The sequence below is a fragment of the Equus caballus genome, chromosome 29, assembly GCF_041296265.1.
Source record: "Equus caballus isolate H_3958 breed thoroughbred chromosome 29, TB-T2T, whole genome shotgun sequence".
NCBI classification, from domain to species: Eukaryota; Metazoa; Chordata; class Mammalia; order Perissodactyla; family Equidae; genus Equus; species Equus caballus.
Window position 1 is genome coordinate 32,734,635 of NC_091712.1, and position 16,981 is coordinate 32,751,615.

A 16,981-nucleotide genomic window follows, 5' to 3' on the forward strand; every position below is an offset into this window, starting at 1 on the left:
CTTCTGAATTTGAAATAGAGCAGTGCAGAGCTCATCTGGGCTTCGCAATTTTTGTCATAAATTGGCATTCTTTTACATACTTTTTAAAACTTAATAAAGAAAAAGTGTAAGGAAGAACATGTAAATTACTTGAATTTTACTCCCCAGAGACAACCATTACTGGGTGTTTTTTCCCAGACTTTTCTTTTTATTATTTATTTACATAATGGAGATCAACTGCATAAAATTTTGTTCCCTGAGTTGTTTTTTTAACCTAAAAAGCATTTTCCATTTTATTACAAATTTTCATACACATTATTTTAATAACTGCATGATATTCTGTTTTACAGGTAGATCCTATTTTATTTAGCCATTTTCTATTCCTGAACAATATATGGACATGCCAAATAGTGATACACATTCATGGGCTTTCCTGTAAAAAGAATCATTACAAATTTCTAATGGCTAAAATTGCTCATTTAGCACAACTAAAGCCTTGGCTAAAAATTAGTGATTTAAGTGTGAAACACAGATGCCTCACCAACAGCAGTCTTCACTTACCCAAAGTACCTACGTCCAGCCGTGTCGTAGTAAAGTGTGCAGCGCACCTTTAGAGAAGTGGTCTGCCTTCATCTTCTTGTCTCTGTTGTAGGTAACGCACTTGACACCAGGAGAGGAAACGCGGAGGACACAGAGCTGCATTTCGCTGCCTAGACTTGCCTTCGGGACGCTGGTCGTTAGCATACACAGTTCTTCCGTGTGAATTTCCTCCAAGATCCACGTAGCGTTTCAGGTTACTGCAAAGAGTGGGTGTTCCGTGAAGTTTACCCGTCACGTTGGAATAGTTTTCATTTACTTTCTTTGTAATATGTGATCATCAAGCCTCCAACTTGGTATAAGATTTTTAAGGAACATTTTTAGAGTCGATTTATCACCCTTTGAAAGTCCAACATATGCTCCAGTTAGTTCATTGTCCATTAAAAGGAAGCACTTGCTCTCCCCTGTTTTTTTCATCACCTCAGTGTGAATACTTGGAGTTTTGAAACATATTTATTTTAACATAAATTTACTTAGATGCAGTATAAGGGAGAATGGCTCCTTCCGGTACTGAGGGAGCAGTTGTGAAGGCCAAAATTAATCACACCTTCATCAGCTTAGAAGATGGAAAAGATGCTTTGGGAGATGAGATAGCTCTGATCTATTAGATGAAATCATTTGTGACATCAGTTCCCCCCCAAAATAATCATTTTTAACTGAATCAGTGCAAGTGATACGTGAATTGTTAGGAAAGAAAAACCTTTCACGTAGGCTGTGTCCACACTGTGACAAAATAACTCATTAAAAGGTGAGAAACTCAAAGCGACCAGTTATCTCCATGATACTTAACAACTGTTTCAACAGACGGTTTTAACTGAGTGGTCCAGTGTTTGGCATTGTGTGGCAACCGGCCACAAATGTACTTCATTAATATTATATACTTTATTCGGTTCCTAGTTCAGCTGCCCTCCACTTTATATAAAACCAACAAATGAAAATCCGGATTCATTTTAAAGAGAGATCTTGCCATGTGTGTCTTCGTTTTACAGCAGTATTTACCTCTGGATTCCTGTCTGTAATAAGATGGTGAATTTAAAATACCATTTTATTTAGAAACACTGCATTTGCACCTCGTTTATTGTATAAAGCAAATTCCCTCGAGTCTTTGGCACCTGACCCAAAAGACAAAAATTGGCTTGAAAGAAATTTGGACTGTAGAAACACCAAACCGCAGGGGAGAAAATTGCTGTGCTCCCGATTAACACCTCTCTCTAGCACTGATTAAGTCACGGAGTGTTCGAGCCCAGAGTTACTGCAGAGGTCCCTTGGTTGGCAGTTGAGGCAGCTGAGGGGGATGAGGCTCATGGTTGCCCAGCACCAGATAACCCATCCGTGGCGCAGTTAGCCTAAATTCCTGAGTGCCCTGTCCAAGGTCCTTGTGCTATGTCACACTGAACAGCTAACCCTGAGCTGGGAGGGGCGCTCTGGGATGAATCAGTGTCGGCTGAAGACCAGCTCATCAGCCGAAGTTAAGAGGCGTCCCTGTAATGTGACCAAGTTCCAGGTGTGGTGTGTGGATTCACTCTCCCTGCTGGACAGCTTCATCTCATATGTATCTGTGTCTTCTGTCTTCTTGTGAAGCTGCAAGGAAGGTTCAGAGCAATTGTTTCCATCACACCCTTTAGTTATTAGCCTTTTCCCTGTGGGCCCAGTTGATAATCCTTTCCCTGAGACCGAGGCCTGATGAAACCCAGTGGTCTGATGAAGTGCCACGAACCAGGGCTTTAGTTTTTCTGCAACATATGTTTTAAAATTTGTCTTCTGCCTTGCGAAAGGAGATACTTCTTAAGGGAATCGAAAAGATTAATTAGTGACCTTTCAACTCTATTACAATAAGACGAAAATGTTGCTAATAAAGGTAGAAACATTTACCTTACAGCAGTGGGATCTGTTAAACAGGCACCATGAACCTTCAAAAGCACTTCCTTCCAAGACTGGGCGACAGCTTGGCTTTGTCAATACTTGAGGAGGGGTGGGGATTGTTCAGCTCACAGAAATGTGCAATGGATCCACAAATTGGAAATACATATCATAAACCTGCAACAGTAAAATCCTATTTTGTAAATTAAAATTGTATTTGTGTTTGCTTACTGTGACTACTGTTCAGACTTTATCCAGAAATCCTTTTTATAGGCTTTCTTAGCAAAAAAAAAATTTATTCCATATCTATGGATAATGTCTCAATCTGTATATATGTTTTATTAATATGTAAATATTTAGATTTTTAAAAATTACTATGTTCTTTAAAAGAAATTCAACATAAGCCTAGTTGTGAAAATGGTGTATAACATTGTGTTGTGATATCAATTCCCAAGATGCTCTTTATGTCCATTCTGGAAGAATACAATAAATTACTTTAATTGAACACGCCTGTTTCGTGCCTGTATGCCAGCCCTTCCGTGTTTATGAACAGGAGTCAATGCTGTCCATTAATTAAAAGGTATTTATTAGTACTCTGGTGCTCTTACACTGAAAGTTTTATCTCCTTATGAAGTCAATTTTTAAAAATAAACAAACTAGATTGCTACCGGAGAGAGCGTCTTCCAATGTTGAAAGTCACAGGCTTCCTGGCAGTCAGATCCATGGCTGGAGCAAGTCTCATGGTGGCACTTGAGCATTAAGTACCAACATGCTTGAAGCCTAATTGTAAATGAATTAGGTAGCTTTATAATCTTCACTTAAAAGGTTAAGCCCTGCTTCTATGGAAACAACACACCAGAAGGACAAATCAGTCTTCTCTAATGCAGAGTGGCTGTTCAAACATTAATTGCTTTATTCCCGTCTCTGAACACAGGGGGGCGCTACTCCTCCCTGGGTGCCTGCCCCCTCCCACGTCGAACAGGCATTCCCACCCAGCCCCGCAGCCTTGGGCACCCGCAGGCAGCCAGCTCTGTCCAGCTTCTGTCCAGGGTCTGGTTCAGGGGCCCTCATTTTGGGGGGCCCTGAGCTATTTCGCAGCTGCAAGGAGTGGTGGGCATTGGGGGATGGAAGTAGTTGCCGCCTGAGCATGCAGCTGAGTTGCAAGAGAAAAGGTAACAGGGTGAATGGCTTGCAGAAAAAGAAAATCTCAACCACAGCCAGCTGGAGTCTTCCACAAACCCACACCTCCTGGAAGCCGGGAGCCTGCCACCGGCCTGCCCCTCGTTTCACAGTGCCCCCTGGGTTTCGTGTGACCCTTTGTGCCATGAAATTATTAGTGAGGGGGCCCACTTCACGTTATTTGGCCCAAGGCCTCTGGGATGCCCTTGCTCCCACACACTGGTGAGGATCTGTGCTTTATATGTCACCTGGCTGACAGCCCTAAGGGCTTTCTAACCCAGTGTCAGGGGACCCAGTTTCACCCCAGGAGGCTCCAGTGGAAGGGAGGGTACCGTTTGCGTTCTTCTAGGATTAAAGCTCACACACCTGCCTCTGTTGTCTCCCCTCCTACAGGCCCAGCCTTACAGGGTGATTGGGGAATGGCAGCTGGCTCATTTCCCAGCTGCACCCCGAGCCCAGTTCAACCATTTACTGAACACCCACTACCTGCCGTAGGTAGACACTGTGTTGGTTTAGTACAGCCGGGGTTGAGATGCAAGAGAAAGAGCAGTGAGAGCCGAAGCTCGGGAGGTCAGCCCGGTGCCAACCACAGCAGGCCTTATGACCAGCCCAAGAAGCTGGAAGGCACGGGAGACCACTGAAGCATTCTAAGTAAGAGGTTAGATCAGATTCATATGATAAATTGATCCGTCTGGATGAAGTAAGGAACATTAACTGGAGAGGGGCAAGCCTAAAGCTGGGAGTCCCTTTAAGAAGCTGTCAGAATAGCTAAGGACAGATAAAGAGGACCCAAGATGACAAAAACCCAAATACCCAAGCATAAAAAGAGAACCAGCAGGACTTGGTGATCGACCAGTGGAGGAGGTGGAGGAGGGGAGTGCAGATAGGGTAGAGTTGACACACAGGTCTCTGGCTGGGGAGCCATGGGGGTGTTATTTGGGTTCACTAAGATTGGGAACACGGGGGAGGAGTGACTAGGAGAAGGATGACAGATGAGTTCAGGTTGAGATGTTACTCCATTCACCATTCAACAGTGTTTGCTGTACTGTTTGGGTGTGCCTGGTACTGTTCTAGGGGCCGGGGACAGCAGTGAGCCAAAGTCCCTCGTCACTTGGAGCTCAACCAGACAATGTGTGACAGCCAGGGAAACAGCAGCATTTAAGGCACATTGTGTTCCTGAGCTAGAGAAAGGAACTTAAACTTGGTAACTTTGTCCCAAACTAGAGGCAATCAACATTCAAATCACAGTTCATTCCTCATAATTCATCTCAACTAAGCTTCACCATCACAGAGGGGTTGGTGACTGTCAGCTCACTGGTAGCCACCGGTCTCCATCAAGTCAGTCCCTTAGTACCTTCATGTCACTTACCACTTTCTGAAATTATCTTGCGTATTTATGTGTTTGTTTATCATTCATTTTTCCACTAGAATCTAAGCCTTGTGATGTCAGGGGTCTTATCTATAAGGCCATTAGGATTTCAACCACTGGTGAGAACAGTTTCAGGACCCCTCTCTCCCCACTTCCCCAGCAAGAGTGGACCAGGACAGAGGAGGAGTGTTGGGTACTATGTGTTCTCATCTTCCCTGTCCAGTAATCTTAAATCACATGGACCTCCTTTGTCTGTATATCGTCATTCTCCATAAATGGTGAAGAAATTGTGTCAATAGATCCACCAAAGAGATACTGGGTGTACTTCATGAGAATTTGAGAACTCTTAATGATTCAGAGCAATACTTTGAATTTACACAAGTCAACGCCTGTATTTTGTAACCTCCAATGCAAGAAATTGATCATCCCCCCTAAAAAATATATATACACACATATTATATATGTATAAGTGTGTATGTGTTTATTACTTATTTCCATTTTGTTATCAGTGAAATTAAAAGAATGTAAAAGAGTCATAATGAAAAAGCCAAAGAATGATCTAGAAATGGAGCCCAGGTGGGATAATCCACAGTATGCTATGCTTTACACATTCTGATGTTCCCAACAGACTTGATCCTTAGGGGCCTTTTTAATTGTGTTTGTTTGGGTTTTTTGTTTTTTGGGGGTTTTTTTTGCCATTTTTGTCTGTTAATGCTGAGAAATTGAAGGACATTTTAAGCCTAAATTTTGAAACTAAACTACTTTACATAATTCCTTTAGAATACCTTCCCAAAATGAAGCTGATGGGAGCATGTTCAATGGAGGAGCTGGTCAGAAACTCGCTCTCTTGACTTCCAGTTGTGCATACTCGCCACCACGATGCCATACAGATTCAAAAAGTGGAGGGCCCTCGATATGAATATGGAGCGAAAAATCAATTTTACAAAGGAAATTGAGCATCCTAAATTGGTTCAATGAAGTGGTGGACCAATTGCATATTCTGGTAGAAAAACTACTTTCTGCTATACTCTAGCAATGGAGGGAGAAAGAGAATATATTATAATACATGGCACTTACTCTCTATATTACTGGATTAAATATCCTCCAAAAGTGATCTATTTCTAACCACTGGACAGGGAAATCAGAAGTGACTCCATTATGAACAACCCCCACCCCGCTCTTGTGATGAACACAGTAACATTGCACCGTCCTTAGGAGAAGGACTTCACGGTGTGAAGCAGTGCCCGCTTCCTCCACTTCTACTTCTCACTGACACTCCCTGTAACATGGACCTATAGGTGTGTGCAGCTTTGATGCTCATTAAGATTTTGTTTGTTTCTATGGTTTGTGTCATGTACTGTTCAAGTGTGTTTGTCCTACCCACCTCCATAAGGTTGGTGTTCCTTAAGAGAGAGAACCACAGACGGTCTTTCCCTTATTTCATCTCAGGGGGACGGGCTCACCAGTCATGGTAGATTGGACATATTTTAAATGTCAGACTGACTCCCGGACTGGCTGGCTGCTGACCGTATTAAGAAACAGGAGCCAAAATGCACCTTGATCATTCCTCCACTAGCATTATAACATAAAGCTTTAGACGATGAACGAACCCTCAAAGACCCAGAAACGACTTTTGATTGGAAAGTACCCAGTTGAGTTTGGAGGTGGGAAAAAGGAGGTGGTGGAAGTTGACAAAATTAGTCTGAATTCATTTGAGAGATCGAATGCAGGAGAAAAGCCAAGAAATGCTTTAAAAATTGTGAGAGAGACTTACTCCTCTTCCCTCCTTCCCTCATTTAAACATGTTATAAAACTACAGAAATTGAAGCTGTGGTTTTGGTACAAGAATAGACAGATCAATAAAACAGAATGGGAATTTAAGGAAAAACTTGTCTACATATACAGCATATATTAAAGATATTATAATAATTAGCATGATGTATGTTAAGCTGCTGTAACAAAGAGGCCCCAAAATCAAGTGGCTCAAATGAAATACAGATTTTTTTCTCTAACTCATAATAGCTCAGATGTGGGTTGGGTGGTCCAGGGTGGCGGTAGGCAGCTCTGCTCCATGAGGTCATGCAAAACCCAGTTGTATCCATCTTACTGTCCTGCCACCTGCCAGGAGACATCCACATCCACGTGGTCAAAGCTGGCTCACCAGCATAAGTCTATATTTAAGCTTATGGGAAGGGGGGAAAATAGCAGTGGGGAAGCAATTTCCTTACAAAAACATGACCTTGGGGGTACATACATCACTTCTGCTGACATGCCATTGGCTAAAACTTAGTCAGATGGCTACACCTAGCACCAAAGGAGACTAGGAAATGTAGTCTCTAGCTGGATGGCTATGTGCTAAAACTTTTATTCTATTACCACTAGAAGGAAGGGGAGAATGCCCACTGGGGACAATTAGCTGTTGGTACCACAGGTGCCATTTTAATTGGTAGGAAAGGATGAATTATTCAATAAATAGTGTTGAGGAAAACTGGCTAGCCATTTGTAAAAGTCAGTTCAGACATATACAAAAATTAACTCAAAATGGGTCATAGACATACGTGTAATAGCTGAAACTATAAAACTCTGAAGAAAACAGAAGTAAATCTTCATACTCTTGGATCAAGCAGTGGTTTTCTTAAATATGGCATCACAAGCACAAGTGAGAAAAGAAAAATTGGTAAACTGGACATCATAGAAATGAAGAACTTGTGTGCTTCAAAGGACACAAAAAAAGTGAAAAGATAACTCATAAAAGGGGAGGACAGGTTTACAAACCATATATCTGATAAAGAACTTGTATCCAGAATATGTAAAGAACTTTTACAACTCCAAAATAAAAAGACAAATAACCCAACTTAAAAATGGGAAAAAGATTTGCACAAACTTTTCTCCAAAGAAGATATTGTATGCTTTAAAAGGACAAGTTTGATAGTATGAATTATATCTCAATAAAGCTGTTATAAAGAAATAATGATAAAGTTAGACCCTTCTGCCTTACTCTGTATGTGGCAATTAATTCCAAATGTTTCAAGCATTTAAGTAAAATAGCTAAAATCATAAAAATACTAGAAAAAATTTTAATTATTTACATAAGCTTGAGGAGATAGAGATTTCCCAAACATGATGCCATAGGAAGAAATTATCAAGTGAAAATTAATTCATTTTATTAACTAAAAAAATGAGAAAAATATTTGCAGAATAAACTGTTTTTAACAGTATACTTACATATCCAACTCTTATAAATCAAATGGCCAAGAAACATTAAAATGTAAAATTAAGGCCGGCCTGGTAGTGCAGTGGTTAAGTTCGCACATTCTGCTTCAGTGACCTGGGGTTCGCCAGTTCGGATCCTGGGTGTGGACTTACGCACCGCTTGTCAAGCCATGCTGTGGCAGGCATCCCACATATAAAGTAGAGGTAGATGGGCACAGGTGTTAGGTCAGGGCCACTGTTCCTCAAAAAAATATATATATAATAAAATGTAAAATTAAACCAAGAAATGCAAATTTTAAAAGTAGTATGGAGGGGCTGGCCCCGTGGCCGAGTGGTTAAGTTCACGCGCTCCGCTGCCGGCAGCCCGGTGTTTTGTTGGTTCGAATCCTCGGCGCGGATATGGCACTGCTCATCAAACCACGCTGAGGCAGCGTCCCACATGCCACAACTAGAAGGGCCCACAACGAAGAATATACAACTATGTACCGGGGGGCTTTGGGGAGAAAAAGGAAAAAAATAAAATCTTTTTTAAAAAAAAGGTAGTAGGGAGTATTTTGCGTATTCATTTGGCAGATATTGAAAGAAAGACAGCACTGGTGTTTCTTATGATGAAGGGAACTCTTCTACACTGCTGATGGGCACATTCATTGGTACAGTATTTCTGAGGGCAGTTTAGTAATACAAAGCAAATTTGTGTAAAGCCTTTGACCCAGCAATTCTCCTTGAAGGAATTTTTATGAAAGAAATAAAGATTTTCCCAAAGATCAAGCCACAGGGTGTTCATCACAACATAGTTTAAATAGTTAAAAAAAGATTTATGTGTCCAACAACAGTTTAAATTATAATACATCCTGAAAATGGAATAGTATGCAGGCATTGTAAGTGGTGCACACTGAGATCCCTAGTCAATTAACGGAAAAAAAGCAGGTCACAGAACAATATGTACCGCAGGATCTTTTTTTTTCAATACACAAACTCATAGAAAAAAGTCTAAGAGGATATACACCAGACTGTTGATGATAGCTACCACTGGATGGTAAGATTTGGGTACTTTTAAATTTTCTTCCTGTTGTTTACCTAAATTAATTTTTCTGTAGTGAACATTTGCCACTTTTGCAATGAATAGAGAAATTATTTTTTAAACTTTTTAATAATGGAGAAGACTATTTAATGGCCTGAAGAAATGTCCATGATATATTTACTATTCAATAGTATGTTCAGTTTGATTATATTTTTTTATTTCATAAACATTTATTTTTATAAAGTTAGATATAATGGTCATTGTAACTACAGACAGACAAATTGCAGCATGTCCAAAAAATATATATCAACAGCCACCTACAGCTTTCAAAACGTATAGACAATATGTTAATTAACCATCAGCCTGATCACATTTTATAAAAGAAATATTTATACACATGCACAGAAAAAAAGAATAGAAGTTGTTAACAGTGGTTATCTCTGGGTGATAGAATGATATGTGATTTTTAAAAATTTCTTAAATTTTCTAAAATGAACATGTATCATTTTCTAAAAAAAAAAAAGTAAAGGAAGAAAATGCTCAGCGTCCTACACAGCCATGTATGTGTAATGCTTGCCGCTTGAATACTGTTAGGAATACCTGAAAAATTGACATAAACTCTTGTAATACTGGCTTCTGAAGTATCACATAAGCTCCAGTGAAAACTTGAGCTTGTTTCTCCAATAATATATACCTCCTTGTTACTCCAGTAATATGTACCCCGGTGTTACTCCGGTAATGTGTACCTCCTTGTTACTCTGGTAATGTGTACCTCCTTGTTACTCCAGTAATATGTACATTGAACCTGTTTACAAGACTTGAGAAGTTAATGCTTTACTTTGAAGGGGAAAAAAATCATTCTGCGGCTTAGCAGGAAAAGGATATCCTCTCTGTAGCTTGAAAGGAAACTAGAGACGATGCTTTATTAAAAATGTATCAGTTGCAAGACAAGAAGAAACCCATCTGAGGTATAAGTGCATTTGACACATCAGTTCAAAAAACAATTCCATCAGGGCCTTTGGGATTCGGGGAGAACAACTAAGCTAAGAAGAGTATAACGTGAGTGAGTTGCTGTAACAAATGAGTTCAAGAACTTAAGCAGTTAAGGCCGTGTTAGCCTGTTCTCTCATGTGCTCCTTATTCATCTGTGCAATTCTGCGCTGACCTAAGAGGTGATAAGCGCTGGAAAAACAGATCTGTGGCCGTCAAGCCCACATGTGGCACCAGCTCTCTGTGAATACCAGTTACCACGTGTTGGATACATAACGCATGCCAGGCACTGTTCTAATGCTTTAAAATACAGTTTAACTCATATAATGCTCAAAACTATCCTAAGAAGTAGCTACTATTATTATCCCCACATAACAGGTAAAAGAATTGAGGCAACTTGTTCCAGTTCACATAACTAAGGAGTAGTTTTTAGCCAAGAGGTGAACCCAAGAAGCGCGACTCCAGCTCCCACATTCATTGGAGGGAAGCGTTCAGAATAACTCCAGGGGGGGCTGGGTCTATATGATCTGCGTTTACAATTCTCTTTATACTTAGTTTGCACAAAAGCACTGAGCCAGGCATGGCAGCACATATTTCTTGAGTGCCTCTTATGAGCCAGGAGCTGTTGTAAGTATTTTACAGCTAGGAATCCAGTTAATCTCCACTGGAGGTCTGGAAATACTGTTGCCATCCCCATTTTACAGATGGGGACACTGAGTGGCAGAGCTAAACTAACTTGCCCAAAGCCACATAGCAAACAAGCAGCAGAGCCAGGATTCAAACCCAGGCATTCTGATCTGGAGCCCGTGTTTCTAGTCACCACTCTACGGGACGTACTTCTATATGAATGTTGGATGCTTGTTCTCTGTCAGGCCCTGCTTTAATTATTTTACTTGAATCGTCTCGTCTGAAATATGCCCAACACACTGCTGGGAAGAGGCTGGGAGGTAGCCAGTGTCTTCAACCTCACAACAGGTTCTTTATTAAAAGGTTTCCGAGAGAACATAGCAGAGGGGTTAAAGAGGGAGTTGTGTCGTCAGAATGACCAGGATTTAAATGCTGGCTCTACCATTTACTTAGCTCTGGTATCTTTATCCCTAATTTCCTCCCACTCTCCATTGTCCGTCCATCCACCAAAAGGACTAGGGGAGCCTGAATTGAAAGTCAAACTATCATCCCCAGGATGATGAAGTCCCTGATGTCACGGAGAACTGCCTACTTGAGCGGAGAGACATTTACTGCAGGCGGCAGAACTGAGGGAGCCAGAAAGAGGTGATGCCAAAAAACAGTGGTCCTAAAACTGTGATCTCCCCGACTAGAAGCATCAGTGCCATCTTGGAACTGGTTAGAGATGCAGAATCTCCAGCCCCCCCAATCCGGTGCTGCAGTCCCGGAAGGTCTGAGGTGGGGCCCAGTGTGTTTTAACAAACCTGGCGGGTCCCTTGATGCACATTGAAGTTGGGGAGCCACAGCCCTAGAAGCCTGGGAGATGTGGCAGGGCCCCAACCTCAGAGCCATGAGGTGGATCACCAGTAACTTGTGACTAATGAGAACAACGTGTGAACTCGCTCCCCTCATGACTTAAAGCAAAGCTTTCCCTGTGATAGCATCACCGCCCCTGACGTTCTGATTGGAGAGAACTGGGTGACACTACAGAAGCAACTGGAACTTTCCAGAACCCTGAGCAAACCTGTGGAGGTGGGGCAAGTGTGGGAATGTGGACAGTTGGATGTTGCTCTGGGGAATGTTGAGACCCAGCTCCCTCTTTTTTGGCTGCTAGGATTGAGGTCCCAGAGGGCAGGGAAGAGTCAGAGGCCAGGACTGACTCCAGAACTCTCTTGCTCCCTTGGGCCCCTCCTCAGCCTCGCTGCTCCTTCCCCAAGTCCCTCCCTGTGGCTGTGTTCCTCTGGGTCCTCCCTTCTTCCCTTCACATGGTTGCCCTAGAGTCAGCAGCCCACTCAGCGGCCTTGACCAGCTCTCTGCCCTCCAGAATGACCCTGAGTCCCACAAACATGATGCTCCAGGAGGTCAGGCAGCACCAGCTGGAGAAGAAATCAAAACCACAAGTCCCCAAAGACATTAAGCAAACTCACAACTATTTACAGGGCACCTGCTGTGCAGAGGACCCTGCACCAGGAACGGGGACTGAAAGAACCTATACAAGGTCACTGCTTTCAAGGGGTCGGTGAAGAGATGAGGCATAAACCCATCACAGTTACAGAGGCAGTACAAGCTCCAGGAACCCTAGAGGGAGAGACCACAAGGCACCACAGGGTGTTTGGCCCAAAGGATGTACCAGACAATCAACAAAATTAGGAGTTCTGAGCATGCAGATGCCATTGGAAGGCTTGTGGAGGAGAAAGGACACAAGTTGGGTCTTGGGGGATGAAGAGAACACGCAGGGGTAGCGGAGGGACGGCGGTCACCCCAACCAAGCGGCCAGTAGGTAGAGAAGCCTCAGCGTGGGCAGGGGAACATACACAGATCTTAGAAGACTGTCATCATGAAGGGCAGGAAGTTTGGCAAGAGTTGGAGGTGTATGCAGAAGCCTGGGAGGAGAAGAAGCTGGGAGCCAAGTGGTCAGAAACCTTGATAACTGGAGTAAAGATTTCTGAAATTTGTTCTAAGGCCAGGGTTTCCCAAAGCGTAAGTATATTTCTCAGAATATTTTCTTTGTAGAATTTTAATAGATGTTATAGGACTAAATGGGTTCTGGTATCCATTCTAATGTGGGGAGGGGGATTTCCCACACCAACAAGCAATTTTCAGGACACAGCTGGGTGTCCCACAATTCAACTCAATCCTGACACTATCTACCTGGAGCTAGCATCAGATCCCACAGGCTAAGGGAATCCTACAAGACTGCCCCCCCCAATTCAGATGCCAGTCGCAAGCCCAGGTTGCTACCTGCGCTTCTGACCGACTGTCTATACATCAGAGGTTCCCACGACCCCAGCCTCCGGATCGGTTAATTTGCTAAAGCAGCTCACAGAACTCAGAGAAACATTTTACTTACTAGAGCACCAGTTTATTATAAAAGGACATAACTCAGGACCAGCTAGATGGAAGAGATGCCGAAGGCAAGGCATGGGGCAAGGGCACAGGGCTTCCACTTCCCTGCAGATGCACCTCTCTCCCAGCACCTCCTCATGGTCACCAACCCAGAAGCTCTCCAAACCCCTGTCCTTTTGGGTTTCAATGGAGGCTTCATTACATAGGCGTGATTGATTAACTTATTGGCCATGGGCAACAGAGCTCCGTCTTCAGCCCCTCTTCCCTCCCCAAGGGTCAGGGGGATGGGACTGAAATCCTACAGTTGATTCTCCTGGCATCCAGACCCCATCCTTAGGTGCCTTCCAAAAGTCACCTCATTAACACAACAAGTGACATCTTTGTTGCTCTCATCACTTAGGAAATTTCAAGAGTTGTGGGAGCTCTGTGCTGGAAATAGGGTGAAAACCAAATATATACAGTATTTCTTACTATAAATCACAATATCACAGGACAAAAGAGTTTCGCACACTCATAGGTCTTAGACATTCTGGGCTGGACAGTTTTTCAGGTGTCTTACCTGCAGGATCTCTTGAATTGTGAATCTCTAAGAGGGAGATGTCGCATGCAGCGTTGTCCAAACTTATTTGAATACCAAACACTTTTTCGAGGACTAGAGCTCCAGGTAACAAACTCGGTTTATAGATTCCGGTTGGTGGGACTGCTCCTGCTGTGATCTCCTTAACAGCTTGTTAAGAATACAGCTTCAGAGGGCTCCTTCAGGCCTTCTGAAGCAGAGTTACCACCCAGGTGAGTGCAATGTGTAATCAAGTTGGGGAGGATTGTTTTCCATTGTTGCAGCTGAAGTCGGAGGTGCCAGTGGTGATGGGAAGGGAAGGTGGGAGGAAGAAGGTGGAGGAATAATGATAAGACCATATGGCTTGGATATGGAGGTACTGAGGGGATATGGGGCACTGAGGGGATATGGGGGCACTGAGGGGATATGGGGCACTGAGGGGATATGGGGGTACTGAGGGGATATGGGGCACTGAGAGGATATGGAGGCACTGAGGGGATATGGGGCACTGAGGGGATATGGGGCACTGAGGGGATATGAGGCACTGAGGGGATATGGAGGCACTGAGGGGATATGGGGGCACTGAGGGGATATGGGGCACTGAGGGGATATGGGGGCACTGAGGGGATATGGGGCACTGAGAGGATATGGAGGCACTGAGGGGATATGAGGCACTGAGGGGATATGGGGTACTGAGGGGATATGGAGGCACTGAGGGGATATGGGGCACTGAGGGGATATGGGGCACTGAGGGGATATGAGGCACTGAGGGGATATGGAGGCACTGAGGGGATATGGGGCACTGAGGGGATATGAGGCACTGAGGGGATATGGGGCACTGAGGGGATATGGGGCACTGAGGGGATATGGGGCACTGAGGGGATATGAGGCACTGAGGGGATATGGGACACTGAGGGGATATGGGGCACTGAGGGGATATGAGGCACTGAGGGGATATGGGGCACTGAGGGGATATGGAGGCACTGGGGGGATATGGGGCACTGAGGGGATATGGGGCACTGAGGGGATATGGGGCACTGAGGGGATATGGAGGCACTGGGGGGATATGGGGCACTGAGGGGATATGAGGCACTGAGGGGATATGGGGTACTGAGGGGATATGAGGCACTGAGGGGATATGGAGGCACTGAGGGGATATGAGGCACTGAGGGGATATGAGGCACTGAGGGGATATGGGGGCACTGAGGGGATATGGGGCACTGAGGGGATATGGGGTACTGAGGGGATATGAGGCACTGAGGGGATATGGGGCACTGAGGGGATATGAGGCACTGAGGGGATATGGGGGCACTGAGGGGATATGGGGCACTGAGGGGATATGGAGGCACTGGGGGGATATGGGGCACTGAGGGGATATGGGGCACTGAGGGGATATGGGGGCACTGAGGGGATATGGGGCACTGGGGGGATATGGGGCACTGGGGGGATATGGGGCACTGAGGGGATATGGGGGCACTGAGGGGATATGGGGCACTGAGGGGATATGGGGCACTGAGGGGATATGGGGGCACTGAGGGGATATGGGGCACTGAGGGGATATGGCGGCACTGAGGGGATATGGGGCACTGGGGGGGGGTATCAGAGGTACAACTGGTCACGAACAGAATAGAGATGGGAAGGAAAACCTCATTTTATAGTCGAAGCAACCTACACTTGTGGAGGGGCTCATGGTTTACAAAGTGTCTTCCAAAATACCAGCACTGTCTTCCTTACTGTCCCATGAATTGGATAGGAAAAGCATCACCTCCATTTTTTTGGTTTGAGGAAACCAAGCTGAAGTGAAGTGGACAGGTGCTGTTTTTCTTTGCACTGTCCCACATCCAGCTCCTCTTTTCACTCTTAGGAGTTGCTAGTGGGACAGTCTCCCACCTCGCTCCGGAGAGGTGACGTGGGAGGAGCAGCAGCATCCGGATACTTGTGCCAGCAGCAGGTCCTGCCTTGACTGCCTCAGGGCTCGACCCAGGCTGTGGTAACCACGGTGTAGCCTTGGAATGCCATGCTTTCTCACGCTTTTCCAAATCTGGCTCCCCAGCCTGCCTCCCCGCCTATTGTGTGAGCTACCCAATGTCCCTGGATACGTGCCTTTTCTGTCTGAGTTAGCCAGAGCAGGTTTCCGTGGCTTTCAGAAGCCTGACTTGAGTCAGAAAGCTTAAGTGTGGGCATGAACTCCATTCTCAAGATTCAAAATTCAGCACACCTTCCGCTGGGCCAGGCGGTGGCATTGAAAAGTACAATGAGTTTGATTTTAGTCCCATGATAATGCAGAGATGAATATCCTCTGGGAATTTCCAGCAGGCATTTGGAGATGTACGACTAGCAAATGGGATAAAGGTCACGGTAGAAATACGGATTTAGGAATCAATTCCACTGAAGTCATAGGCGCTAATGCAATATCTTGCAACATAGGGCAAGCTGGGACAGCCAACACTTGAAGTTCTTTGGTGATCCAAGGTGAGAAGATTAGTTTGAAAAGTTCTCCTGAGAAGTTTTGGAAAGAGAAGGAACATAGCTTGGCAGAGCAATGTGGAAAGGCCACTTGAGAAGACAGAGGCAAACACCACTGATGTTTAGGGAGGCAATTTCTCCATACAGAAAGGAAAAGTAATAGCAATATAAAACCAAAACTTTCACTCAACAGTATGTACTGTATGATTCCATTTTATTTTTTTTTTAACGTATATATTTGCATAAGAATCTAGAAGGATCTGCATCACGACCTTTGCTGCAATTCTCCCTGGAGGCTGCAATCGCAATTTTGTTTCCTTCTAATCTTATTTTCCACATTAAGCATTCATTAATTTTTTCCAGATATCATTTGTATACCATAAAATTCACAAAATTAAAATTCATAAAATTTCAAAGTGTCCAATTCAGTGTTTTTTAGTATGTCCACAAAGTTGTACAACTATCATTCATCATTGCAAAAAGAAACCCTGCACACATCAGCCATCACTCCCCACTGCTGCCCTCCCTCCAACCCTAGGCAACCACTAAATACTTTTTATCTGTCTCTATGGATTTGTCTGTTCCAGATGTTTCATGTAAATGGAATCATGCAATAGGTGGCCTTTTGTGACTGGTTTCTTTCACATAGGATGATGTTTTCAAGCTTTGTCCATGTTGGAGCATGTGTCAGTACCTCACTGCTGCTTGTTGCCAAATAACGTTCCATTGTATGGCTCCA

At 44.0% G+C, this 16,981-nt stretch overlaps 1 protein-coding gene across 8 annotated transcripts in view; it reads left to right on the plus strand.

Moving 5' to 3' along the window:
- BEND7 (BEN domain containing 7) overlaps positions 1–2,941 on the plus strand; it is an 80,009-nt gene extending 77,068 nt beyond the window's left edge. For all 8 annotated transcript variants that reach the window (XM_023632181.2, XM_023632182.2, XM_023632184.2 and 5 more), the window contains one exon: positions 632–2,941. In XM_023632181.2, the coding sequence (XP_023487949.1) occupies positions 632–693 (62 nt within the window). In that variant the 3' untranslated portion in view covers positions 694–2,941. The remainder of the gene's footprint in view (positions 1–631) is intronic.
- The last annotated feature ends 14,040 nt before the right edge of the window (positions 2,942–16,981 follow it).